The sequence below is a fragment of the Alternaria viburni genome, assembly GCF_023758015.1.
Source record: "Alternaria viburni strain BMP 2772 chromosome Unknown scaffold_5, whole genome shotgun sequence".
In the NCBI taxonomy this organism is placed as follows: domain Eukaryota; kingdom Fungi; phylum Ascomycota; class Dothideomycetes; order Pleosporales; family Pleosporaceae; genus Alternaria; species Alternaria viburni.
In genome coordinates, this window is record NW_026055774.1 from 1,432,026 (window position 1) to 1,457,847 (window position 25,822).

At 52.5% G+C, this 25,822-nt stretch overlaps 9 protein-coding genes across 9 annotated transcripts; 6 read left to right on the forward strand and 3 right to left on the reverse strand.

The window, feature by feature from the left end:
- Positions 1–67: 67 nt before the first annotated feature.
- On the reverse strand, positions 68–6,816 carry POL2 (DNA polymerase epsilon catalytic subunit; the record flags this gene model as incomplete). Its single annotated transcript, XM_049352269.1, has 2 exons — positions 68–6,155; positions 6,206–6,816. 2 exons carry the CDS (start codon positions 6,814–6,816, stop codon positions 68–70), a joined length of 6,699 nt encoding a protein of 2,232 aa, XP_049213740.1.
- Positions 6,817–7,263: 447 nt separating this feature from the next.
- On the forward strand, positions 7,264–7,864 carry J4E79_003375 (uncharacterized protein; the record flags this gene model as incomplete). The annotated part of the gene is made up of 2 exons (XM_049352270.1): positions 7,264–7,528; positions 7,587–7,864. The coding sequence occupies 2 exons, from the start codon at positions 7,264–7,266 to the stop codon at positions 7,862–7,864; spliced, it is 543 nt and encodes a 180-aa protein (XP_049213741.1).
- Positions 7,865–8,499: 635 nt separating this feature from the next.
- J4E79_003376 (uncharacterized protein) lies at positions 8,500–9,264 on the reverse strand (the record flags this gene model as incomplete). Its single annotated transcript, XM_049352271.1, has 1 exon — positions 8,500–9,264. The coding sequence occupies one exon, from the start codon at positions 9,262–9,264 to the stop codon at positions 8,500–8,502; it is 765 nt and encodes a 254-aa protein (XP_049213742.1).
- Positions 9,265–9,739: 475 nt separating this feature from the next.
- On the forward strand, positions 9,740–9,972 carry J4E79_003377 (uncharacterized protein; the record flags this gene model as incomplete). The annotated part of the gene is made up of 2 exons (XM_049352272.1): positions 9,740–9,803; positions 9,851–9,972. The coding sequence occupies 2 exons, from the start codon at positions 9,740–9,742 to the stop codon at positions 9,970–9,972; spliced, it is 186 nt and encodes a 61-aa protein (XP_049213743.1).
- Positions 9,973–11,507: 1,535 nt separating this feature from the next.
- On the forward strand, positions 11,508–12,425 carry J4E79_003378 (uncharacterized protein; the record flags this gene model as incomplete). Its single annotated transcript, XM_049352273.1, has 2 exons — positions 11,508–11,581; positions 11,642–12,425. The coding sequence occupies 2 exons, from the start codon at positions 11,508–11,510 to the stop codon at positions 12,423–12,425; spliced, it is 858 nt and encodes a 285-aa protein (XP_049213744.1).
- Positions 12,426–13,101: 676 nt separating this feature from the next.
- On the forward strand, positions 13,102–16,870 carry SDS23 (cell separation during budding; the record flags this gene model as incomplete). Its single annotated transcript, XM_049352274.1, has 7 exons — positions 13,102–13,464; positions 13,512–13,984; positions 14,034–14,151; positions 14,204–14,699; positions 16,270–16,386; positions 16,445–16,807; positions 16,857–16,870. 7 exons carry the CDS (start codon positions 13,102–13,104, stop codon positions 16,868–16,870), a joined length of 1,944 nt encoding a protein of 647 aa, XP_049213745.1.
- A 496-nt stretch (positions 16,871–17,366) lies between these two features.
- On the forward strand, positions 17,367–18,665 carry J4E79_003380 (uncharacterized protein; the record flags this gene model as incomplete). The annotated part of the gene is made up of 2 exons (XM_049352275.1): positions 17,367–17,787; positions 17,863–18,665. 2 exons carry the CDS (start codon positions 17,367–17,369, stop codon positions 18,663–18,665), a joined length of 1,224 nt encoding a protein of 407 aa, XP_049213746.1.
- Positions 18,666–19,984: 1,319 nt separating this feature from the next.
- Positions 19,985–21,890, forward strand: J4E79_003381 (uncharacterized protein; the record flags this gene model as incomplete). The annotated part of the gene is made up of 2 exons (XM_049352276.1): positions 19,985–20,874; positions 20,939–21,890. 2 exons carry the CDS (start codon positions 19,985–19,987, stop codon positions 21,888–21,890), a joined length of 1,842 nt encoding a protein of 613 aa, XP_049213747.1.
- Positions 21,891–22,374: 484 nt separating this feature from the next.
- Positions 22,375–22,928, reverse strand: J4E79_003382 (uncharacterized protein; the record flags this gene model as incomplete). Its single annotated transcript, XM_049352277.1, has 3 exons — positions 22,375–22,601; positions 22,698–22,796; positions 22,895–22,928. The coding sequence occupies 3 exons, from the start codon at positions 22,926–22,928 to the stop codon at positions 22,375–22,377; spliced, it is 360 nt and encodes a 119-aa protein (XP_049213748.1).
- Positions 22,929–25,822: the final 2,894 nt, after the last annotated feature.

Here is a 25,822-nt window from a genome sequence, read left to right on the forward strand (position 1 = left end):
GCACACATACCCAAGACAAGAACGCCGTACCGATCGATCGCCATCATGCAGCAATTTCACATGCCCTTCAGAAACTCTCCAAACACTCCTCAACAACAGCCTCCAACATGCCCAATGTATAGAATCTTGCAACATTGCCGTACACATTCATCTTCCTCTTGATCTCCTGCTTGTTCTTCGTAGCTACCCACTCGCCTGCGCAAGCACAGTGTTCCATAAACTCATTGCTGCGTAGCCTCTTGCACTTGCCGCACTTCAGATCTTGCGTACACCACTCGAGTACCATCTTCTGCACTTCGCCGACGAGTTGCTCTTCGATGCGTCGCTTGTCATAGGTTGACTCGCAGTTATCGCACTTCCATTTGGGGAGGACGGGGGCGGCATCGCTGTCGGGAAGAATGACCGGAAGCAGAGAAGAGTCGCGGCAAAGGTCCAGGTCGCGTGAAGATGTACAATCATCACAGATAACGCCTCGAACGATGAGGGCGGCACTGGGGTTGGTGAAGCTGGCTTCCGCGCTGAACTCGCGAATGTCGAAGAGGTTCAGCAACTCCTTTCGCAGCGCACGCGCTTCGAGCGAGATGGCACGATCCAGGCTCAATACTTGCATGATGCTCTTGACGAGTTGCAAGACCGGATTTGTGAGCTTGAGATGCGAGCCCGGGAGTTCGGGGAAGACGTAGTCGGATGCGAAGAGTGGATCCAAGACCTCTGCGTGTTGCTTCTTAGCGAAAACGTTCATCTGTTTCGACAGGGGTCTAGTAAACTGCTTCGGTAGGATCTGCGTTTGCTCGTTCGGATCGACAGTCAGTGGTCGAAGCGGAATCTGTGTGACTCTGGGTGTCGAGCCGTCTTCCGTGATTCCAGGACGTTTCCGTGCGTGCATGAGTTCGATGAACTCAACGACCCAATCGTTGAAGGTAGGCTGGAACTTCGGCGGCAGGAACTGTGCAAGCTGCCAACACATGATGTTTTCAACCGGCTGTGTCTCGTCCTCGGTGACTTCATTGCATCCTTTGCCTCCGTAGTTGAACTCATCATACCAGACCAGGTAGTCCCAGTATTCTTTGATCTCAAGCTCCATGAACTGGAAGAGCGGTTTCGACTTGATCGTCTTGATGATGTACTGACTGTACGCATAAGCGTTGCCTACTTCGGCTTTGGTTGTCTGGAGAAGCAGGCGGTTCGGACTAGCAAACACGATGTGCGAGCCAACACGCTTGAAGTCTGTCATGAGTTGCTGTAGCGTCTTCTTCGACATCATCTGGACATAGTAGTGCAGTGCACGGTCGTAGAGGAACGATCCCGGACTGCTGACCCAGCGGACGAGATGTTGAACCATGACATCGGCCATACTAAAGCCGTGCCCGGCTTGAACAGCTTCAACCCACCATGCCTTTACCATCTCTCGGAGGACGGTGATACCGGCGCCTGCAAAAGCGTTGTCTGACACGATGACGTGGGAGCCGTCACCCGTAGAATCATAAGATGGGTTGAAGGAAACAGAGTCTGCACCCTCAAGCTCGTTGACCAGAGACGACGACAGGATGGTGTTGATAGCGAGGTTACGAAGGTTGATGTCGATGCATACTGACGAGTACGTACCGGGGTTGTTTACCGACGGCATGTCCACCGTCTCCAGGGGTCCAAGAATGTCATCCTTCTCGTACCCAGCATGATCTGGCTTCGCCTGACCAGACCACCAGAGTATCACTCGTTCCTTCTGCAAGCGTCGTGCATATGCGATATCGATCAGGAAGCGTGGGTCGTTGCTCTCCAGGTTGCAGAGCGGGACGTCTCCATAGCGAGCAAGCTCCAGCAGATGGGCAACCCAGGACCCAAGATCAAGATAGTGGCCTACTAGTCGCCTGGCAATGAACGCCTGCCAGCCGAGTGGTGGTAGTTGCTTATCAGTCTCATCAGGGTGAAGCGGTAAGATGGGTAGTTCCTTAAGGATAGGAATGTCGTGGGAGAGAAGAGCCTGGTTTGGCGACTGCATGACCACAATCATGGGCCCGCTTTCGTCTGCCTTCATCTTTTTGACAATGTCCCCGACCTCAAGAAGGGCCTTCCGCTTTGTAGTCACCATCGTTGTCTTGAAATGAATGTCATCCTGGTACTCGATCATAGTCTGCCACGGTTCGCCATTGCTGTCTTCCATCCGTCGTTGCAGTGCATCCCGGTAGATGCGGTCGACGTTAGGCATACCCTGAGAATCCTTGGACTTGTTCTGGATGACAATGTGCGCCTCATTCTTTGATGTTGAGAAGATACCGTAGATGTTGCGGTCTCCGCTGCTGACGTGATAGAGGTATAGATAGTTGAACGGTGCCTCAGCCAGGTATGGCTCTTTTGTCGGTACCTTTCGCAGTGCCGACAGATCGAAACCTTGTTCAAGACCCTTTCCGAGCACACCCTTCTGCGACTCGTCGAATGTGCAGGTACTACCCAGCTCAAGTATGGCTCGTATATTGAGTGGCACATGCTTCTCGTATACGCCTTCGACACTGGAATGGTTGAACAATGCTGAAATACTGTTTGCTTCCTGGACGTATGTCTCTTCCGACATCTGGAGCTTGAACAGATGGATCGATGGATGCCCGTTCGGCAGAGAATGGTTGACGACCTTCTCCACAGAGCACCCACTAATCGAGACATCTGGAAGATCTTCACTCCTCAGGTTCAGATACAATTGTCGAGGCACGATGATCTTGAGGGCGTGTATCTTCTTGTCGATCAGGACGAAAGCTCTGACCTCGCCTGGCGTCTCGGTCGGTCGCAGCTGAACAAGCTGCCATGTACTGATGTACAAAGATTGAGCCTGGTTCCTGAAAAAGCTACCGATCGCATCGGACGCATCAACAGCCTTCTCTCCGAACAGTTGTCGTCTGCGCTTCCGTGCTTCTCGCTGAATCTTCCACTTCTGTTTCTGGTACATCAACCATCCGGAATAGTCCTTATCGATGCTTGGCATGACTTTGGGAAGTGCGGCGTATGGGTCGACAATAGGTACTGCAGGCTCGGGCTCCTTGCGCTTCGCCACCATCTTAGTGACTATGCCCTTCTTCATCTGGGATTGATTCTGCGTTAGCTTTGCAGAGCCGAAGTCTTCGAAATCTCCAGACAGCTTGTTGTTCGCAACGTTGGCGTCGCCGTTGGTTAACACCTTTTTGCTGAACATATCCGTCATCTTTGTCTGTTGGAGCTTGTCCTCCTTCTGACGGATCCTGCGGTCAAGCCAGTCAGGATGCGGCACCCTGGGAACGGGGTTTCGGACTTTCTGGTATGCTGCAGGGATGGTAATGAGCTTTTGGATGACAGATGCCAGACGTTCGCGGTAATAATCCCAGTCAAGGATAGAACGAAGGTCCATCTCTCCAGGATCGTCTCGCAACCATTTCCTCAAGAAGTACCTTTTGACAGTTTCCTCTGCCGAAAAGATCGCCAAAGGAACGGCACGTTCAGTGACGGGAGCGTTCCTGGGCGTCTTGGAGATGATGTACTTGCAGTTTAGACCCTTGTCTTTCACCATCTGTTCGCCCAAAAACTCAGCGAGACGTTTGGCAGTTGTGATAGCAGTAGACTTTTGCGCTCCATACTCCTCCAACGTCTTCGTCATACTCTTGTTCTCCACAATGAGATCGATGAGCTCTTCATCTGCCAGTGTCGCTCCACGAGTGTCGAGAATATCGAGCCATCGGTTGGCGACCTTCGCGACGGCTCCATACGTTTCTTCCAGTGTTGTACCTTCCAAGAAGAACTTGAAGATCTGAGCCTGGAAATTCTTGATGAGCTTTAGCTCACCACGACGCTTCACCTCAAAACCCTTCAGTTCCGCCAAGCTACCGTCGTGGTTGAACACAGCATAACGCTTCTTTAAGTTCTTATCCTCTTCCTTCGATGTCGGCAAGATCATGGCCTTGTACGGCCCATCGACTTCGAAGAAGATGGAGTTGTCGCTATGCTTCTCGTACCGGAAGGTTTCTGGGTCTACCAGTGTCTCGTACTGGTGGTTGGTGTACTGCGCGTGGACCAAGTGGTTCAACATCGTGCAAGGATACGAGATCGTCAGCTTCTTGCCGTTGCTGAGTTTGAAAGCAAAGTTTTCCGGAAAGGTCGCTGGTAGAATAGCCCAGATACCGTCGGTGTCAAGCTCCAGGGGTCGTCCAATGCGCTCGACTAGAGAGCGGGCCAATTGGATGATGCGGGCACCAGTCAAGCAAGTGACACCGGCCATCTCGAGGGAGTACCAACGGGATCCTTTTCGCATGACGTATCCGTAAAAGGAGTTGAGAATGACCTTGTGAGCCAACTGCATAGAGTCAAACAGAACAATCATCTTCTTTGCATCCTCAACTTCGGTAGCAGGAGCGCCGGCTGCCTTGAGTGCCTCCGTCTTGCCCTTCCAGACCTTCTGTTTGCCCTTGAAATCGTAACGTCGGTCACGGAAGCCACTGACGGTGTCGACGTAGAATGGATTCTCACGCTGACAGATGATGGCCTCTCGCTCGATTGTCGTAGCATCGTGGACCTTGTGGTAGATCTTCTTGGAGTAGTCGGTCAGACGCTTCCTAATCAGAGTAGCCTGTTCGTCTTCCGACAGTTCTTGGAATGTTCTCTTTGGCGAATTGGGAAATCTTCCAGGGAATTGCTCGTTTTCCAAAGCATTTCGGACCATGTTGTATTCGTCGCGTTTAGCTGGGAGGTACTCACCTCTCCAAGCCCATGGCATTCGGCGATCGCACGTTTTTCCTGGGCGGTTGAAGTCGCAAGCCGCGCAATTTGACTCGTCAATCATGGAATCGGGTTGTAAACGATTAGTTGTCATAATGTTCGGATACATAGATGCAACGTCCAAATGGTAGATGAGGGGTCGCTCGTTACGATTCGGTGTAGTTTTGAGCTGCATGAGCTTCTCAACGATCTCGGCCTTGATCTCATCGTAGTTGACGACGTCCTCCATCTTCTTCTTTTCTTCAACCTCGATGCTGAACTTAAGCGCCGCATCGAGATCGTGGAGCAACTCATCAATAGCCGTAGGGTCGACAGCGAAATTATATGCGATGTCGCTTCGGAACACGCCAGCTTCCAGCGCTTCGACGTGACCACCAACATAAGTCTCGGACTCCAGAAGATGGCCTTCCCAGAAAGCTTCCTTCGGCGCCTGATGCTTGTTCGGTAGGACGATGCCTTTCTGGTATGCCTGCACCATCAAAAGCATCTCGCAAAGGGTACCTGTACCCTTGCGCAGCGCGTCGTCTGGCCCGAGTGGTAGGATCTTGCACAAAGCGAAGATGAACGGGTGCACATACTTCATGTATAAGTAGTAGGTCGCGACAGCGTCGGAGACAGAGTACTCTGCAAGTGTTTGCGGTCGTTCAGCTGCATAAGGTGTCATGAGTTCCGGATCGAGCTCGTCGGGGTCGTATCCAAGCTTAGCCATAGTAACAGCCTTCAGACCACGACTTCCTTGAGGTAGGTAACTGTCTCGACTGACCCAAGAGAAGGCATCCATATGAGCACAATAGTCTGACTGATAGATGTCCTCGTTATTCTTTCTGAACCCAATCTCTTGATACATGTCGATACCCTGTACGCTAGCTCTTGCTTCGACGAACGGCCAATCGAAGAAGTCTCCGTTGTAGGTGACCATGACTGTTGGCTTAGCTTCCTTGATGTGTTCGAAGAAACGTTCCAGCACCCCCTTCTCGTCCGGCTCGTTGAAGATCATGAATGGACCCTGATATTCTGGTTTTGGCGTGTACTCAAAGTCCGAAATATCTTCTGATACGATTTCGCGGTTGGTGATGAGAAATCCCTGACCGTCGATCATGTACGATATCATCATGATCTGATCGATAGCTGCGTCGGGAAATTTCAGCGGGAGCTTCGTTGTTTCGATATCGTAGGCCATGACGACGGGATCCGCTGGTGTAAGGCGGTCCTCTATGCACTTGATGCTTATTACGCCATGCTTGGCCTCGACCGTGTACCAGTTTCCGATCCGAACGTCCTTGTCGATAGCCACTCGTACGTGGTAGGGAACATCGTATTCCCGAATGTCTAAAATGAAATCGCTCGCGTCAACGGTAGTCGTAAATCGTTTCTCGTATTCGTACTCGTCGTTATCAAAAAAGTCAAATGCGCCGTTGCCACTGTGTGCGTGTTAGCCATTGTATACGCAGAGGGGACGAGCTGGACTCACTTTGCAACCTCGGCATATGTATCCATCGCATTGACGTTCTTCTTGTTCTTCTCTACCACTGGTGCGACCGCTTTCCTGACAGCCAAGAGGTCGTTTACGTTGGCAAATGTGAGTTGCAAGAACCTTCTCCGGTATCCTGTCAGATGATTTGGCATGCTCAGATCCTCCTTCTCGACCGTCTTGATCGACTTCACCAAGCCCTCGTACGATTTCTTGCAGTATTCTTCCACGTCTTGTTCCCTGCCCTTCTTGATCGCCAGCAGGAAGTATGGGTCGTATTCGAGCGTCGCTTTGAATGTGTCGCCTTCGTCGCCAATGAAGTAAAAGTCTACGCCGGCTCTACCACCCGGTACGTCCTCGTCTTCTATTGTTGTCGAATGCATGTTGACGAGCCATCCCACTTTCTTCTTGCCTGAGTCGAAGCGTGCGAAGCCCATAGTCTCATCGATGCGGTGGGCGAGGCGCGTGGATTCGAGTTTTTCGTTTTGCGAGGTGCCCTCGCCGCTGCGGAGTGACGAGGCATCGACCGTCTTGGGTTTCCGTGGGCCGTAGGATGTGTTGCCCAGCTTGCCCACCCGGCGGAAGGGCTGACCTGCGCGTCGTGGCGCCATGGTGTGTGGTGGCAGAAGGTAAAAGAGTATTAAATGCTAAGTATGCAGGTCAGGGTATCATTGGGACAGTGAAAGAGCGAAAAGACGGGGTATCGACAATTGGCGGTGGGAGTGTCTTGTCGAGGGTCTCGCAGTCCTAAAGGGTGGATCGGCAAATGCTGGACGCGACGCGCGCGAGCGTGTTGTGCGCTTTCCCCGTTTCGGTAGATTGATTTTGGTGTGGCTGAGCACAGCCACATCCTGTCCCCGATCTCGTGGGATCATACATGCTGCATATTTTCGGGCCTATTCCGCATCCTGAGAAAGTGAATCAACTGCGACTCACCCTAACACAGTCGGAATACCAGCAACCACGAATACGAAAACTCTCCTCGAATCTCCAGTAGAGACAACGCGCGCGAATTTTGCCTCCCCGCCGTCCTCCAGTAACCCACCCATCACACCACCATGGCCGACGACACGCGGAATACCGTCGATTTGAATGCGCTGCCGCCAAAGCCCCGCGCGCCGGCAAACACTATGCCCGGAGGCACAGCGCATACAGCAGGCGGAGAAAAGACATCAGATGGCGGCCCCACATATATCGACGCAGTACGCAGTCTTGGGCCGGAGTACTACTTGAACTTTCACAAGCGCCCTTGCGTACGAGACAGTCAATTGCAAGGACTAGCAGCTGGCTTTGCAGGAGGAAGTTTGGCCGCTATAATAGGGAGTACGTGACAAGAAACTCCTAGATTGGACTGTAGGGCAATGTACTGACAGCACCATAGAGCCGGTCATCACATCCTCCAACTGGGCCGTAGCAACCTGGTGTGGCGTCTCCGTCGTGTCCTATCAAGTATGCCAGTACTACCGATCCAAGGAAAAGGCCGGCATAAAACAAGCACAAGAGCTCATGGAGAAGAAGCGTGCGAGTATTGAGGCAAAGAAGGAGGCTCGGCGGAGGGCGAGGGAAGAGCAAGATCGACTGGAAATGGAGCGGAAGGCAGAAGAGGAGAGGAGAAAGAGCTGGAGTTATTGGTACCAGAAGAACGTCAAGTTCTGGTAGTGTTTTGCGATACAGGGCGCTGGGGAATGGGCAATCTCATGTATAGTTGTGTATAAGAATATGTATGATATGTCCTGATGTGACATGAAATCACATGGTACGATTGATGTGCTACTAGTTGGCGTTGTTGATCTGGACAACATATCGCGCAACAACACCTCCTCCGGGAGCTCGGTTTCTTTATCTACCCATACAGTCCTGCCTCAGCTCCCAACCCTACTCTACTCTTCCTCCAGCTGGTCAGGATTATCTCCACTGTATCTCATCCAGCACAAGCATAGCCACGCGCAAAGTAACAACAGCAGCTGGGGCTGATCACAGTGCTGAACGCACCAAAACCGAAGCCTTCTTCTGGAAGCCAAACGTCTGGGAGATCAAGCGTGTTACCATTAACGAATTATCGCTGCTCGTCGCGAAAGCTTTTGACCTGGACGACAAGGAGACGCCCAAATAACGAAGACCGACGCTCGCTCTCCTGCCTTACCACAATAGAGTGGTCAAGTCGATCCACCACAATCACTATCCTGGTCGAAGGACAGCTCTGGTCGAGATGGACGCAAAGTTCTGTACCCACGCTTCAACCCTCAGTTGAACCAAGTCCACTCGCGTTCTTCGTGCCAGTCACAGGTTCCTCCTCAGTCTGTGTCTCGCCAAATTCTTACGATCACCAACTTTTCCCAACCCGCCTTCTTTCCGCTGGATCCTACCGTCTCCGCCATCCAGCCCGGACCCCAATCTCTTATCCGCTGTTTGACAGCTTCCGGCTTGTTCTGCGCGCACAACAGCACATATGCGACACCTCGATCTGAGCTCAATAGTTCCGGCAGCTGCTCCAACATTCTATCGGTTACCACCATGCCATCCTCGCCTCCGGCGTACGATAACTCTAGAAGATACGAGTCCTGTTCGAATGACGTCGCTGTCTTTCCTTCCGGCACAGTGTTGTACTTGTCGTGGCTCGTCAGATCGGGCAACTCAGCTGGCACATATGGTGGATTGAATATGAAGACATCGACAGAGTGCGGTCGGATAGCACTTGCTAAGTCGCCGTTCACGACATCGATGAAGACCGAGCGTCCATTCTCCCGCTCTGTGATGGCATCGCGGACTGTTTGAGAAGCAGCTTTGCAGGCGAAGCTGTTTATATCAACCCCGAGTGTCAGCACATCGTGGCGACTGAATATGGTGCGTGCATTCGCAGCGACGAAGGCTAACACGACGCCTGATCCTACGCCCACTTCAAGCACCAACGGTGGGGTTGTTGAAGCATCGCCGAATCGTTCTTTCAGGTATGCGGTTTCCGACGCAGAAGAGAGCGTATCGAGTAACAGATATGAGTCTTCGGCTGGTTCGTACACGCGATCAAAACAGACGTGGGATGTGGATGGTGTTGGCAGCATGGTTGCGATTTTGTTTCGAGATCGGAGGTGTCGGTGTGGGCCAATTGGAGTGGAAGGAGCACCCTAGTCTAAAGTAGAGCCGAGGCTGAGGTCATCACTTCTTGAATGCATCACATTTCCTCTGTCGCAACATTTTGAAGCTTCATCCAATTTTTGTGCCAGTATGAGAGCCTACACGCGGTTACTAGCTACAGCAACAGATGCAGGCGCATCTAGGCCCTTTAGGCCAGCACCTGCTGCCTTGTTGCCGCCAATACCGCTTTACCGTCGCCTGCTACGCTCACATAGGAAAAGGCTGGGCGTGGAAGAGCGACTACTTGGTGACATGTACGTCAAGGCCGAGTTCAGAGCGCACAGGGACATCGACAACCCCGTGCAAATAGTGAGTTGCGATCAATTCAGGGTGGTGGCTATGCATCACAGTTTCTGACATGGACAGATCGGATTTTTATCGGAATGGCAAACATATTGTCAAATGCTCGAAGGAGATTCATGGAAGGAAGCCAAGATGGACAAAGCAAAGATTGACAAGATGAGCGGTAGGTTTACCAACATGTGTAAACGTTGCCTACTGACTGGATCATAGATCAACAAATTGGTCAGCTGTACGAGCTCATGCAACAAATCAAGAACCAGGCTCAGGAGGACGCCGATGCCGAAGAAAAGCGTGTGGTTGACTTGCTTGACAAGAAGGATCCCAAAGAATAGTGATCGCGCCACGCGTGAATCACAACCTGGAATCCAACAACGATCAAGGGGCAAACGTGGCAGACTTCACTCCCAACGATGAATGCGTAAACACGAAAAGCCTCCATACTTCACATCGCACTCCAGGATGTACTATATATATCAGCAATATCAGATCAGTCTCCAGTATCCTCTACGCCCACGTCTGTCGCTCCATGATCGCACTCCATCAAAGACTCTTCGCTTCACGATTTGAAGCCCTCTTCAGCCCATCGCAACTACCAACACCCCTTCTTGGCCTAATCGTATCCTGCTGAGTGGTGGACTATCGACACTCGACCTGTGTCGTCTGACTACCCGAGACCTACACCTTGTGCAACTTCTCTGTCCGTCCGACATGTGCGGCTGCACTCTATACGACTCGCCAACATGCGGTCATTCTTGGATCTCCATGAGCCAACCTTGCGGCTTTCTTTCTGATCTCCTCAATTGCCCCAACCGCCAAACCTATCAGACACTAATTGCACCGCCATACACCTGTCCTATTTGTAACGGCGGATTTGCAGATCGAGAGACGATTGAAATGGTTCAAGGACCTTGGGGTTGTAACCAAATGCTTCGAAACCACGTTGGTGGCAACTACGCGATCCCGGGTCAGTGGGGCAGCGCGCCGTTCATGTCTGGTGGGTGGGGAGGCCCAGCGATCACTTCTGGACCCATGTCTGGTGCTATGATTCCCATGAATCAGGGCTTTACCTATGACCACCGCCTCACTGGCCCTTATGGCCCTCAAAGCATGATGTCGCATGCTCCGATGATCACGAACGGACCGATGATGGGCGGCTCAGGGATGGTTATGCATGAACCGATGATGTACGACAACGGATTTGGTGCCTACGACGATGGCTATGCCAGCGACTACAATGGATACTGCGATGGCAGGCGAAAGAGAAGGAGGCACAAGAGCCATTACAAGTACAAGTATACAGACAAGCCCGCGACCAATTGTACAGTTATGTAGATTGTTGGGTTGTTAAAGTGTATGAGATATTGCAGTGGGGCTCTGTGTATATAGGATATTGCAGCTGTTTCATTACCTGGGCATGCATAACGTGGTAGCGGAGTTGAAGCACGTTCCTTAGATACTTCGCTGGACAGCCAGGTGAAGAGGCGATAGTGAAGCAACCACTGCCCTGGTAGCGAATCAGCGGCTCGGTAAATTTTAGGGCAAGAAGACCCTGCGTCAAGAAACGCCTAGCCAACGGCCAAAGGGGCCCAAGAGTGAGGCGGCGAGACTACAAGTTGACTCAAGTCAGTCTAAACTACATATCTAAGCTGAGTGTCGATCGCGTAAAGACGTTCAATCTGTTACAAGAAGGCGTGATCAGCCCCTTTGCCCTTGCTTTGTTCGAAGCGCTACCAGTCCGTCGGCTACGTCATTCGTCACGGGGCCCGGGCTCCTTGTAACCAGACTTCCTAAAACATTACTGTACTTCTCCTGAGCCATCCACCATTCACAGCACATAGCAAGAACCAATCCAGACCACACATCTACAATGGCAACCAACGCGCCCACCTTGATCAACCTGCCGCCTCCGCCGTCTGGCGACGAGACGCCTGGTGATGCTCCGTAAGGCATATGCGCTTGGTGGGGTTCATTGAAATAGTCGGACTGACGCTGTATACACAGAGGTACCCCGAACTCGGTCACCACGACCATGTCTGAGCTCTCGACTGTCGCCATCAAAGACGGACATCGCGGCCACTTCCCCCACCACCGGAACCCTGCTGAAGCTGAGCGTGCCGACCGCATCTCGCGCCTGGCCGGTCTGGAGCGCGTTGCAGTCTCGGGCCGCACTCCCCAAGGACTCAACCCAGGCAGCGCTGCCAATCCTCCCCCAGGCTACTTTGACGCAAACAACCAGCCGCAGCTCTTCCGTGAGCGCAGCACGGTTGGCAGTGCCAGCGCAACCGGATCCGTTGGCGGTCGCACGACGTGGGCAAGTGGCAGCGATGTCTACGAGCCGGACCGCATGAGCGAGGACCAGGACATGGACACATCAAGCATCGGAGGCTTCAGTGACGAAGCCGCCTCTCTTGTTGGCTTCGGCGAGGGTGCGCGCACACCAGCTCGGCAGCATAGTCAACTCGGCAGCCCTGCTGTTGGAAAGGCGAGCGCTCTGCCGGGCTACTTGCGAGAACAGACGCCGACCAGTCCAATGTCCGGCGTCAGCGTGCCTGTCAGTTCTGGTTCGACGCAGACCATGTCCAGCACGGAGCAACAGAAGAAGGAAGCACGCATGATGAACGGCATGACCTACGATGACAACGTCGTCGACACAGCGAGCCATGCGCCCCCCGCCAGTGGTCGTGATGGAGACTCTACTTCTGGAGACGCCATTCGCGAGCGCATGGCGCAGCGTCAAGCTGACAAAGATGCTGGCATGGACTATGAGCAGCAGAAGGACGCTTAGGGAAATGTTTCTTGTTTCACTCGAGTCATGCTTTGAGGCGGGCGTTGGGCAAAACCTGATAAATCACGGAAGGCTATTCCTTGACAATTGTTCAGGATGTTAGTATGGGCGGAAATCAACCAGCCCGAGGGCTGCGAACAAGAGTTTTTTTTATGAATGCAATGCTATTATGATTGACCACCGCTTAGAGTCTTGGACCCCTTGCGCGATTGGCGTGCTTCCCCGGTTTCTCTATACTTCAGTATGACGTCGCGCACGCGATTGAATGGCTTGGAGCGCCCGTCCGCCGCCGTCACTTGCGGACGCGTCTGTAACCCCGCAAGGCTGTGTCAGTCGATGCGCAATCTTGGGCGACACGGTTGATAATAATGGTATGCAGCGAATCACACCCCGCATTTTGGCTGCAGCTTGCGGCCCAAGTGCCCTGGCCAGGCAGGAGACGATCTTCTGGGCTCTGCATCTGCAGGCAAGCCCTCCCCACCTCATTGCACTTCACATGCCGCAAACACCACTCAGCCCAACTTGAAGCTGTAAGACGCGCGACTGCTCGTCTTCTTGCGACAGGACCATTCAGATCATCTAGCCACCACGCGCATACAAGTACCTCCGCACCCGCGCGTTCCGACAAACACTTTGTGTGGAGCCCCGCATACCCCAAAACATAGCCGCCGTCACCATGGCAGACCACGACACCACGGAGGCTATTGACGTCAAGGACACGTCCCTCAACAGCTCCGTATCTTCCATCGGCCGCACACCTCCGACTGCGCTCAAATTGGGCTCCAGCCCCAGCCCGGCATCGTCCCACCGTTCGAGCTTCGCGGAGCACATGCGAGGAACGCCCACATCACCACGCGCGTCACGGCAGCCTTCGCTGACACAGCAAGCGCTACAAGACCTCCTCAACAACCCACCAACCAAGGGCGGTGATCCAAAGTTCCAGGGACGCGATTGGAAGACTGTCAGACTCGGAGAGATTGTCGATCCTGACCTGGTGAGGTTCGTCGAGTACGATACCAGCGTTGAGGATGCGACGAGCGTGGGTTATACACAGCTATCTTCATGCGCATGGGCTGATTTGCATAGATACTAGTCAAACATGGCGCCCCTAATGTCGTCCTCCTGCGCGAAGATGCGAACACACGGCATGCGACCGGGACCTTCGATTACAGCGACCTGAATGCGTACCTCCTCCTCGTAGTCGGCCTCGCGCACCCCGAAGAAGGTGACATCGCCTCGTTCGACGAGCTTGCACAGAAAGGAAGAGAAGGAAAGCCCATACCGCTCAAAGACGTAAAAGAAGTTGGTGGCAGGAAGGAGCCGCTGATTACTCTCGACGAGACAACGGATCTTTCCAAGGCCATAGAAGTCTTCGGAAGCGGTGTACATAGAGTGTTGGTCGCAGAAGAAGGCACATCGAACGTCAAGGGCATACTTACCCAGCTAAGACTGGTGCAATTCTTCTGGGAGAACCGATCGAGCTTCCCAGGCGTAAACCAGCTGTACCCACAGCTGATCAAAGACCTGAATCTTGGATCCAAGACCGTTCTAGCCATCAAGTAAGTAGAGCGCAGATTCGCAGAAATCACACGGCTGACTGGATGTTAGTGGAGATAAGCCTCTTGCGGCGGCTCTGGAGCTCATGAACAACGAAGGCGTGTCGTCGCTGCCAGTCTTGGACGCGCAAAACAACGTCATTGGCAACATATCCCATGTGGATGTTCGGGTAAGTCTCCTCTGGTCAGTTTCATATTACGCGACTAACGGCTGGCTCATAGCTCTTGACCAAATCCACATCGCTCCCACTGCTTCGCTCATCCTGCATTCACTTCATATCTGTCATCTTGTCCGAACGGGGAGTGAATGACGGCAAGGACTCCTTCCCCGTGTTCCACGTCAACCCATTCAGTACCCTCGCACACACTGTGGCCAAGCTAGTCGCAACCCGCTCGCATCGCATGTGGGTCGTGGATGCGCCGTCTCCGGCCTCATCAGGGCCATCGACTCCAGCGATAACACCTGCGATTGTTGTTCCTCCTTCGCCAATCACACCACTACCAGGGATGGCAGGCCCAACACCCGTCAATTCCACTGCGCCGACCCACCTTGCTAGTACTGGAGCGGTTGCCCCAGCTATCTCCGCATCAGCAATCTCTGCTATGCCAGGGGCAAGCTTATCTGGCAGACTAAGTGGCGTCATCAGTCTCACGGATATCCTGAATTTGTTCGCAAGAGCAAGCGGGCTGAATCCCCATGACCCCGACGAGGCGAGACGTGCTAGGCGCAGGTCTAGCTCCAGTAGCATGAGGCAGAGCATGGATAGCTCAAGGAGCGAAAGTGTGTCGGCTATCGCTGGAAGGAGGAGCAGCGTGAGTGAGAGAGAAAAGAATGCTCCCGCAGCTCAGGGATTGGGCATCTCCAGAGGACGAGGTGCGTGATGTTTTGTTGGAGAAAGAATTACGCTCTGGAGAAACTCACTACCGAGATATTTCGGACATAACTATTGGCTCTGTGATATTGATGGGCGTTACCAGCGAGTTGTCATTTCAGGTGGTCATAGAGTAAATATTGCCAGCTTTTCTTATGGCACACATTTCCCTCAATCGGGACCGTCATATGTTTATAGAAGTCGCATGCTTGGGCGCGCGAGAAACGAAATAAAAATAGTGTATCAAGGCAACTCAGCATGTCCCATTGTATCATCCAACTTTCCTGAACAAGAGACCGTCGTGTATGGCGGACGGGGGTAGAGGCCATTGAAGGGTTACGGTATCGACATCAGGCGAAGACTTGGTAGCGTCGGGTTTTGACTCTCCCTGAACACATTCAGGCGCTGGTGTTTCGTCATCCTTCTTCTTCGAAGTGCACTTGTCGTGTTCGGCTCGAGTCTATTCCACGGATTTTAGAATGTTTCCACGAAGTATGTAATCATTTTGAACCACACATACAAGGAAGTCGACCTGATCTCTTCTGCGAATAGCCTTCTCGCAGCGTCTGTGTATGTTTCTGTAGGGAGGCTGTATGACCATGGTTTGCTGTGTTGTGCTATCGTTCCCGTGGAAATTGGATATAGAAACAGTTACGAGGAAGTAAGAAGACTATCGGTATTTGAAAGGAAGTATGATACCAGGTCTTGTATTCGTGCATACTGATTGCCAATCTGGTGAAGTACATGGTGTTTGTGCTGTCGTGCTGCTGTCGGCTGTGCACGTGTTGCTGACTGGTGGGCGTTTGGTATATGAAGGGGTTGAGGAACATGAACGACCTGTATCAGAAGAAGGTCTTGTCACTGCAGAATATAATCATGATGAGGGCATCTTCACATTGTCTCATTGTGCAATGTTCTGCCATCGTGGATGGCGTGATGTGAAGCGTGTCGGTCACTGGTTTGGACCTGTGATGTTGAATCACGAGAGCGATCATGTTCTCTCCATGCATTTTGAAGACCAACTCACGTGGTGGTGGAATATGATGTGAAGCAATGCGGTGTTGCCCGAGATGCCCGAGATGCACGCAAAGATGCTATCGCCCATTGGGGAAGGCGCTGCCAAGGCTCGCTTCTCTCACAGGTCGACCAATATTGCTCCCCACCGAGAATCCGTTTCTCACGAACTTTCGAACCGACAAAATTAACGGCAGTCTCTCTTTACAACCAGAACCGATTGACTACCTCAAGCACTAGCCATGCGTGAGTATCATCCTTCTGGTCGGCTCTTACGAAGATGCGCGAAGTTTTTGAGTGGCTAGGACACCCATTGGAGGGTGTTTCTTGACACTCAGAAAATTCAATCATCTTCCACAGCCAGGCTTACCTAGAAATCGCCATGCGCTTACATCCCCAAAGCTCCCAAGTTCGATCCCTCCGAGGTGAAGGTCATTCACCTCCGTGCGACCGGTGGTGAAGTCGGTGCCTCATCCGCGCTCGCCCCCAAGATCGGTCCCCTCGGTCTCTCGCCTAAGAGTACGCCACGAACCCATCGACCAGCGCACATGGATGGAAATACTAATTCGTTCTGCAGAGGTCGGTGAAGATATCGCCAAGGCCACTGGTGACTGGAAGGGTCTCCGTGTCACCGTCAAGTTGACCATCCAAAACCGTCAAGCCGCCGTTTCCGTCGTTCCCTCCGCTTCCTCCCTCGTCATCAAGGCCCTCAAGGAGCCTCCCCGGGACCGCAAGAAGGAGAAGAACATCAAGCACACCAAGAGCGTTCCCCTTGATGAGATCATCAGCATTGCCCGCACCATGCGCTTCAAGTCCATGGCCAAGTCTCTGCAGGGTACCGTTCTTGAGATTCTCGGAACTGCCTTCAGCACTGGCTGCAAGGTTGACGGCCGTAGCCCCAAGGATGTCTCTGACGACATCAAGGCTGGCGAGATTGAGAGTATGTTATACTTGGCAATTCGCGAAAATCAATCACTAACAGAGCGCAGTTCCTGAGGAGTAAGCGTTTGCACCAAGAAGTGTTCACGATCACGATGGAACGATATATGCCATAGAGGGTGCTACATAGCTGAATGAGGACAACGTCTCCCACCCAGAGTTACCCGTCCCGGGACCGGTGGAGTTTGCACAGCCGCGGCGTTTGGGATGTTTGATACCATACTATAAAAAGTGACCCTGGCATACGGCAATGATACAATGCATCTTGTCGAATCAAAACGGTCCCATGCGTGTTGTGATAATCCTTTGACAGATCTTACACATATGCCATGTTCCTCCCTTTCTGACAGATACCCGGTGTTAATTTCTACACCTAGAGGGACATAGCGCGCACTCTAGTATATAAAGCTGTCAATGCAAGGCCGTAATGTGTCGCAGCCTGGAAGTTCGGAGTTCCGCACTACACTTCCGCGATTCCGCGTCACCAGTCGCTTCCTGACACCTGAACAACCAACACAATCGCTCGAACATGTCGGTCGAACGTCAACGCCAACCGTACAATGCGTCGGCGACGATCAGATGAGCTGCCGCGCTTCGTAGACGAAGCTAAATCTCCCTCGTTCCGCCTGCGACGCCGCCACGCGTACTACTTCCTCGGCTTCTTCCTTCTCTGCTGGATCCTCTATCCATCGCGCAAGACGACACCTCATACTGGAGATACTATCAGGGTCAATTGGTCGAATTATGCGTACAGCGTGTACGCGACCGACAGCACCCAGCTATGCCACGCCGTGATGGTCCTGGACGCGCTCGCTCGATTCGGTAGCAAGGCAGACCGCGTCCTCTTCTACCCGGAGTTTTGGGACACAAAAGTAGACAGCGCTCAGGACCGAGACAGTCAACTACTCAACTTAGCGCGCGACGTATACAAGGCAAAGCTTCATCCTATCAGGCTGCTTGAGGTAGCAGGCCGTACAGAAGGTATGCGTTGCGCAAGTGCCCATTCGCCCGGCACATGAAGCGAGACTCTACAAGCACATGGCTGACTGTTCTCAGGTGACTGGGTATGGGACAAGACCGTCACGAAGCTCATGGCCTTTGGTCTGGAGTACTACGACCGCGTAGTCGCTTTGGAGTCGCAGATCACGCTCCTCGACACTCTCGATGAACTCTTCCTCCTCCCTCAGACGCCGATAGCGATGGCACGGGCATACTGGACGGACAGCAAACCGTGGCCATTGTCGTCGACGCTAATGGTTGTCAAACCTAGCCTCGACGAGCTTGCGAAGTTCAAGAACCGCATGGAAGGGGGTGGTGATAGCATGTTGGTCGAAATGCACAGATATGACATGGAGATTCTCAACGAGCGCTTTGAGGAGAGCGCGCTAGTACTTCCACATCGACCTTACGCCCTTCGTACGGCAGAGTTCAGGCGCCACAATCATTCCGAGTATCTAGGCAGCGCTGATGAGACATGGGACGCTGAGAAGGTCTACAAGGAGGGGAAAATCATCCAGTTCAGCGACCTGCCGCTGCCTCCCCCATCAGTCATGTGGTCAGAACAGGCGTTAGAGGAGATGCAGCCCGATTGTGGGGGCAGCCCCGAGGGAACCTGCGCTGAGAGACGGATATGGAAGGGCTTATATGAGGATTTCAGAAAGAGGCGGAAGGACGTTTGCAAGTTGCTCAGTGTGGCAGCACCGGACTGGACTAAGATCAAAAGCGAGCTTCATCACGAGGTTGTGACTGGGTCTGGTAGTGTTGCGCCGGTAGGTGAGGCTGCGGCTGCGGCTGCGTCTGCGTCTGCGTCTGGTTCTGGTTCTACTCCTGCTCCTGGTGCACCTTCACATGAGAAATAGCCAGCCATCAACATCCGCAAACCCGTGTACCTGCATGTTGTCTTACATTTGGCTCTCGCGTACGGCCCGATTGTAGTGTTCGCCAGCCCATGCCGAGGAAAATCTGAAACTGGTGAGCAAACGATGCACAGTTATGCAATGGTATGGCGGATAGGTATGGTAGCGTCATCTTGGAGGAGACGGTAGCAGTGCCGCCAGCCGTGGCTGTCGCATCAGGGCGCAAGCTGAAGCTTATTTGATTGCTGGAAATAAAAGCGTCATGATTGGTACACTGGAACAACCCATGACCACAGGCTTAGACAAGTGACCAACATTGTCTCCACGCACCAACAACGCAAATTGAGTGATAAGACATGTCGACAGCCGATTGCTGTGCCTCATGCATCAGCCCGCACAGGCTCGCAGCTCGGAAGGAAGAAGGACGGCGCCACGCGTTCGCGGATCCACCAAAACCTCCGAAGCGCCACCCTTCCAACTCGCCGCTGCATTCCTCACGACTACCATGACCACCACTGCACTCGTATATGAGACTGTTACACCAGACTTCCCACATGCACACTCACCCCGGAATGTCAAGCCAAATTTGTCGCAACAGAAAGAGCAGGTCATGGTAACACGAGGCAAGCATGTTGGGGTACCAGCCGTTTGTTTTAGCGCGGATTCCGAGGGCTCCATTCGCGGTCGGGTGGTGGGGAACCCACTTTTACTCTAGCCTCCTGCTCGGGGGCCGTCACGCCAACCCCAGCACTCGGTGCAGGTTGTCAGCGTGCAGGGTTTCCATGGCTATATTCCAAGGCGTGGACACAGAACGTAGTATCGAACCTGGGGGCGCACACTTCGTATATGCTCCCAAGGATGAGCAAAGCAGGTGGGGTACGTTGCAACACGGCAGCAGCCACAAGAGAAATGCGGTACGGATGCGAGCGCGGGGGCGGCGCGGTCTGGTGAGAGCGGGAATGGGTTGCAGCAGAGGCTGTCGAGAGCTCGCATATGCAGCAAGGCTGAGCAACTAACTGGCCCTGATATATCAGCTAAGGGGCACTTCCCGGTTAGTGCACCGCCCAGTCGCTGATCTGTGAGCTTGGGATGCGAATAGCCTAACCAGGATGGCAAAGCTGAATTACTCAATGCGAAATTGATAGATATCCTCCTTCCCTCCCTCACGTTGTGAATTTACTTCGGAGTACACCGTCAACGCTGTTCGTCGTCACTACTCATGGTTGTTGGCCATTTATAACAACAACATAAGAACCCACTCACTTCCCGCAGTCGTTGCTCCCACTCTCATTACAAAGTAGCATCCTGACAGCTGAACAACCATGCGCGATTTCATCTTGGCCTCCGTGGTCACAGCCTCAGCCTTGTTCGCCAGACAAGCTGAAGCTGTCGCCGCAAACCCTCTCCCGAAACCCACAAACATTACCTGGGGCGACTCTGGCTGCTTCTCTTTCGGATCTGTCGCTCTCGATGCGCCGGACCATGAGGTGCTCTCCGCTGCGTTCGACCGCGTTACTAAGACCATCGCGGAGCTGAAGTGGATTCCGCAAGCCACCGAAGCATCGGTCACATCGTTTCAGCCTTTTCCAACCCCAACCGCTGCCTCAAGAAAGCGCAAGAGGCAGTACAGTGCACCACCAGGAAATTGCACAGGCACTATCACCAAGGTCAAAATTGACGTCACCAATGCCCACGCTGAGCTTCAACATGGTGTTGATGAATCCTACACGCTCGATGTCGTAGCTGGCTCGGATACTGTCGATATCACCGCTGGAACTGTCTACGGCGCCCTCCACGCTCTCACAACGCTCCAGCAAATTGTGATCAACGATGGCTCAGGTAAGATGATCATCGAACAACCCGTCGCTGTCAAGGATGCGCCACTCTATCCGGTGCGCGGTATCATGATCGATACAGGCCGCAACTTCATTACCAAGGCCAAAATCTTTGAGCAAATCGACGGAATGGCTCTTTCGAAGCTCAATGTTCTGCACTGGCATCTCATCGACTCGCAGTCCTGGGCCGTGGAGATCAATGCGTATCCTGAGATGACCGAGGACGCCTATTCAGCCAATGAAGTCTTCACCCAAGATATGCTGAAGGAAGTCATCGCCTATGCATCCGCACGCGGCGTACGCATCATTCCGGAAATTGATATGCCAGGACACGCCAGCTCTGGCTGGGCGCAAATCGACGAGTCTCTACTGACCTGGTAAGTTCTGACTGTACGAAGTGCATGTGAGACATATACTGACTTCGTATCCCTAAATCTGCAGTCAACACAGTTGGTGGTCGAACGACAACTACGCACTCCACACAGGCGTAGAGCCCAACCCAGGTCAACTTGATATCCTCAACAACAAGACCTACGAGGTGACAGCCAAAGTGTACAAGGAAATGACGCAGGTCTTCCCAGACAACTGGTTCCACATTGGTGGTGACGAGCTCTTTGCAAACTGCAACAACTTCTCCACTGCAGCCCTCGCATTCTTCAACAGCGGAAAATCAATGGGCGACCTCTACCAAGTCTGGGTTGATCGCGCAATCCCCAACTTCCGCGCACAAGCCAACAAGACTTTCGTCATGTGGGAAGACGTCAAGCTTTCCGCTGACGTGGCCGCTACAGGTGTCGTACCCAAAGACGTCGTCCTACAAGCTTGGAACAACGGTCTCGACCACATCAGCAATCTTACCGGACAGGGCTACCGCGTCATTGTTTCCAGCTCCGATTTCATGTACCTGGACTGTGGATACGGAGGCTGGGTAGGCAACGACCAGAGGTACAACGTCATGGTCAACCCCAATGCGACAGACGGTTCAGCGAACTTCAACTGGGGCGGCGGCGGCGGCTCCTGGTGCGCACCATACAAAACATGGCAGCGCATCTACGACTACGACTTCACGCTCAACCTGACCGACACCCAAAAGGCGCTTGTACAAGGCGCCATCGCGCCTCTCTGGTCCGAGCAAGTCGACTCAGTCGTCATTTCTCAGAAGATGTGGCCGCGCGCTGCTGCGCTTGCCGAACTTGTCTGGAGTGGAAACAGGGATGACAATGGCAACAAGAGGACCACAGAACTGACGCAGCGTATTCTCAACTTCAGGGAGTACCTTGTTGCGACCGGTGTACAGGCTAGTCCGCTGATGCCCAAGTACTGTCTTCAGCATCCACATGAGTGTGACCTGAATCTCGATCAGACCGTATTGCACGAAAATCCCGCTGTCTGAGAGGTGGGGCGTCCTTCTTTTTAGCATCAGGATGGTGTTCAAATTTTCGTTCTTCGTTCTATGGGTAGGGATTTCAGAAGATGGGTAGAAAGTTTTTGGTGAAGAGGAAGATGAAGGGTCGAGACACGTTTGCGTCTTCGTACATACCCACTTTGACTTCGAATACACGTCGTTATTCTACGTACCCGTGTCCGCATGTGCAACTGCTTCGCGTTATGAAATGCGAGATGTGGTCTATGAGACCTTTATATATGTCATTAAAGGGTGCTGGGGAAATTTGACGTAATAGAAGTTTGCTATTAAGTGGTTATTGCCAACCAGGTCATGAAATACCTTAACTCCGTTGCGCATTCATCTCGTGGACACAGGATGTCTACTGCCCCTGCAGCACCATCACTTCTTCTGCAAAGGCGTTCATAATCTTCAGGTGCCAATTTGACTTGCCCGACTTAGTTTCTTTCCATTTGCCTCCGCCATTACATCCTTACGGCGACTTGAGATCCTTGGCTGCAAGCACCTCATTCGCAGCTGCCATCTCGGGACTGGTAATCTCCTTCTTGCCTAGCGTGTGCGGGTCGGAGGATTCGTCTGAACTGCCAAACGGCTTCTTCACTGCGTCTTTGAGTTTGTCGGTCGTGGTCTTGTGGAGCGAGTTATCATTGTCGTCAGTGGATGTAGAGGTGGACGTCGATGTCTCTGGAGCAATTGGCTCTGTAGGAACGTGTTAGCTTGTGTGTTGAGTGTCTACACGAGTGGGCCTAGTAGGCCATATAATCGAACAGGATGATGGAGTAGAGAGACACGAACCTTGGAATTGAAGGTCGATGTTGTCATGCGAGGGTGCGGTGCTGTCGACAGAAGGGGAGGTGGTGCTGGTAGCCCCTGGAAGCCCATCCGTAGGAGGCTCTACAAGTTGTTAGCATACATAGGTATACGCGCTTGTTCATCGCCAAACTAATAGCAACGAGACCGTTGAAGAATAGCGCAAGACTGGATAAACACACCCTGGAATTGTGCCGACTGGTTGCTAGTAGCCATGGTTGATGTGATTGGTTAGGTAGAATTTGATCGACAAACTATGAAATTCGAGTGATGTTTTGGCGCATCGGACTTGCATCCGCGGGGAGGCTGGCATCGTGATATACAACAAGCTCGCGCTACGTCACCGGCTGACAGTGCGTGCCGTGGCTGTCGCGTGCCCAGATGATTGGGAGTGGCCGAGGCGCAGCCGCCCCACTTATCCCGCCTTCTAGCGCTCCAGACCCTGACTGAACCCTGAACATCAGCACGGTTTGGGCCAAGTGCTAGTCAGAGGCGGGCTATCGAGATCTAGAAAGGGACCTCGGGATCTGGATTTCTTTATGCGGAAAGAGGAGGATGTCTGGAAGGATTATTTGATAGCCTTGGCTAGGGCTAGACGGCGTTCTAGATGATCCGGATCGTATGGAGCCCGTTCTCGTAGCGGAGACAAGGCAGACGAGCTTTTGTTTCTTCGTCCAACTCCACCAGCAACTGGTCTCTGCCTTGATGCGAGCTAGCCTCGACAAACCCTATCCTCTCAAACAACTTTCTTTCCTCATTAACAAGCCTTACCATTAAGCAAGAGACCGGATCCCTTTCTTTCGGTTTACCAGGCACGTCTCGCTGTAATTGATATGGCATGAAGAAGAGATTGCCGCTCGCGCTGTCATCGCTGAATGCAGTCTCGGTGACCAGGGGAGTGTCAAAGTGTAGCGAAGGAAAATCTCGCCAAGTCTCCTGACCGTTCACCTCGTTTGAACAAACCAATGCTCCGTCGACTACCACGGCCATATTTACGGGTGGACAATCGAATTGTTCACCTGCCCTATACACATGGACCTTTGGGCACAGTTTCATGGGCTTTAGTGAGCCACGCAAGTCCAACCATCCACTCGTCACTGCACCGGTTATATCTTCCGTCGCGTACTGGAGAGAAACATCCTTGACTTGCACTAAACACTCTTCTTCTGAGCAATCCCTAAACCCTATACGTCCATCAAGAGAAGCCCAGCTCCATGTAGGTGCTCTGTATACCTGAGGTCGGGAGGTACGTGGATCAGTCAGGGTTATCCAAAATAGATGCGTTCCGAGACTCTTGCGCCACATGCCAGCGACGTAAGTGTCCCCAGTGTGAGGCATTATATGTTTGGCGATACCGGAAAGCGCTATTAGCTTATCGCTTGGTACTGACAAATCCATATTTGTATAGTGACCAAGGACCTGCCGATACCAGAAACTTAGATAGAAGTCCGCGGCGTTTGAGGCCTTTATTTGCCAGAGCTTCTTCATGTCATGACCTTGGCTTACACGTGATGAAATCCCCTCTGGGGACGTTTCACAAGCGCCAAGTTCCCGACACTCCCAGAATAGCTGATAGCGACAAAAGTGAAGGACCCGTGGCGCGAGAAGCCTCTCCTGGAAAACCCATCCCCTGCTATTAAGCTTTGCATCCAGTACGTGACGTTTCCACAAAATATCTTCGTGCAAGACATAATCCGCGGGTTGGGTATCCGGGTCCGCACGGCTAGTTTCAGCCTTAAAGCTGACGGTCCCGCAGAACTGAGGCTGACGGAACCGAAAAAGGCTTTCAGTGCTGTCGCTGGCATCCGCTGCAGACAGATTACAATAGGAATTGAAATAGACTTTGTCCATCAGGCTAGCTTCACGGTACCAGTCCTGGTGTTCAGTTTCACCCTGGATAATGCAAAGGCTGTCCACCCATAGATACCGAATTCCAAGTCTTTTGGCTGCTTCTACTGCTTCTCGGAATGTTCTTGGTAGATCATCGATTTGGTATACTGGACAATGGCTTTTCGCCATTGCAGTGGTCAGCTGTATCAGCTTTGCGCTTCCCCAGCAATGACTGAGGGTGGCGTAGGGGCCCGACGGCGGCGTTTCTGCTGTATGTATGAGCCATACACAGCTGATCTCACTGTTGCAGTGTCCTAGATCTAACAGTCGCGTCGGATACCAGGAGTTCCTGTCGTTACTTGCGTTGCAGTCTCTGTGGTTTTGACTACAATCTTGCAGCCATTTGGCAGCCACCTGGAAGGACGCATCTGAGCCTGTATTGTCAGTGGTGACACGGCCCAGTGGTGGTAATTCCGGGCTGCGTATGTAATCTGTGGTAACTTAGTTTCTGCCGGATTGTAAACGGCTAATCAACGTACCGATCTTTCTTTGTAGCGAAAAAGGGCTATGTTTTGGATACAACCTTGGAAAGTTTGGCAAGTCGTACCTTACACAGAAGCTAACTCCGTTGGTTCGGTATTGCGGAGTCATAACTATCTTAGTGACCCACGAAGACTCGGCGCCGGTATCGTCCACTAAGACTCCATCATGAGTTCGTGGTTGCGTGGCATGAAAGTATTCCTGTTCAGCCTTCGATAACCGACTCCAGACCAACACACATATATAGCATCCATTGGCTACCGACCTGAAAAGTGAGTCTCGTGTACGATGATGAAGTTCCTGATAACGAAGACATTAGTGTTGCTTCTTTTCAAGACTCATAATGTATATTGCTTGTCAGACTTACGCTGAAGCTTCTCAGGCCCACGCTGAAATCATATTCGACCTCTGGGTCATGCTTTGACTCGGCGTTCTTTGAAAACCACCATAGTATGCGATACTGCGATAACGACTTTCTACAGAGCTCACAGAACATTGCGAGTTCACTGGGGGTCTGAAAACGATGCTTGTAGCGCTTCTGTAGTTGCCTATATCTCGTAGAAGAGGAAACTGCAGGTTTGCGGCGTGGTCACCCCACCTTCCATTGCTCCATCTTCGTAAGTCTGCCTTGTCGAGCACACATATGAGAAGAAAGACGCGTAAACACGACTTCGTTTCCAACGAAGAGCTTGGATGTGAGCATAATACGAGTTTGTTTAGTGGCATGAAGGTTTCGATTG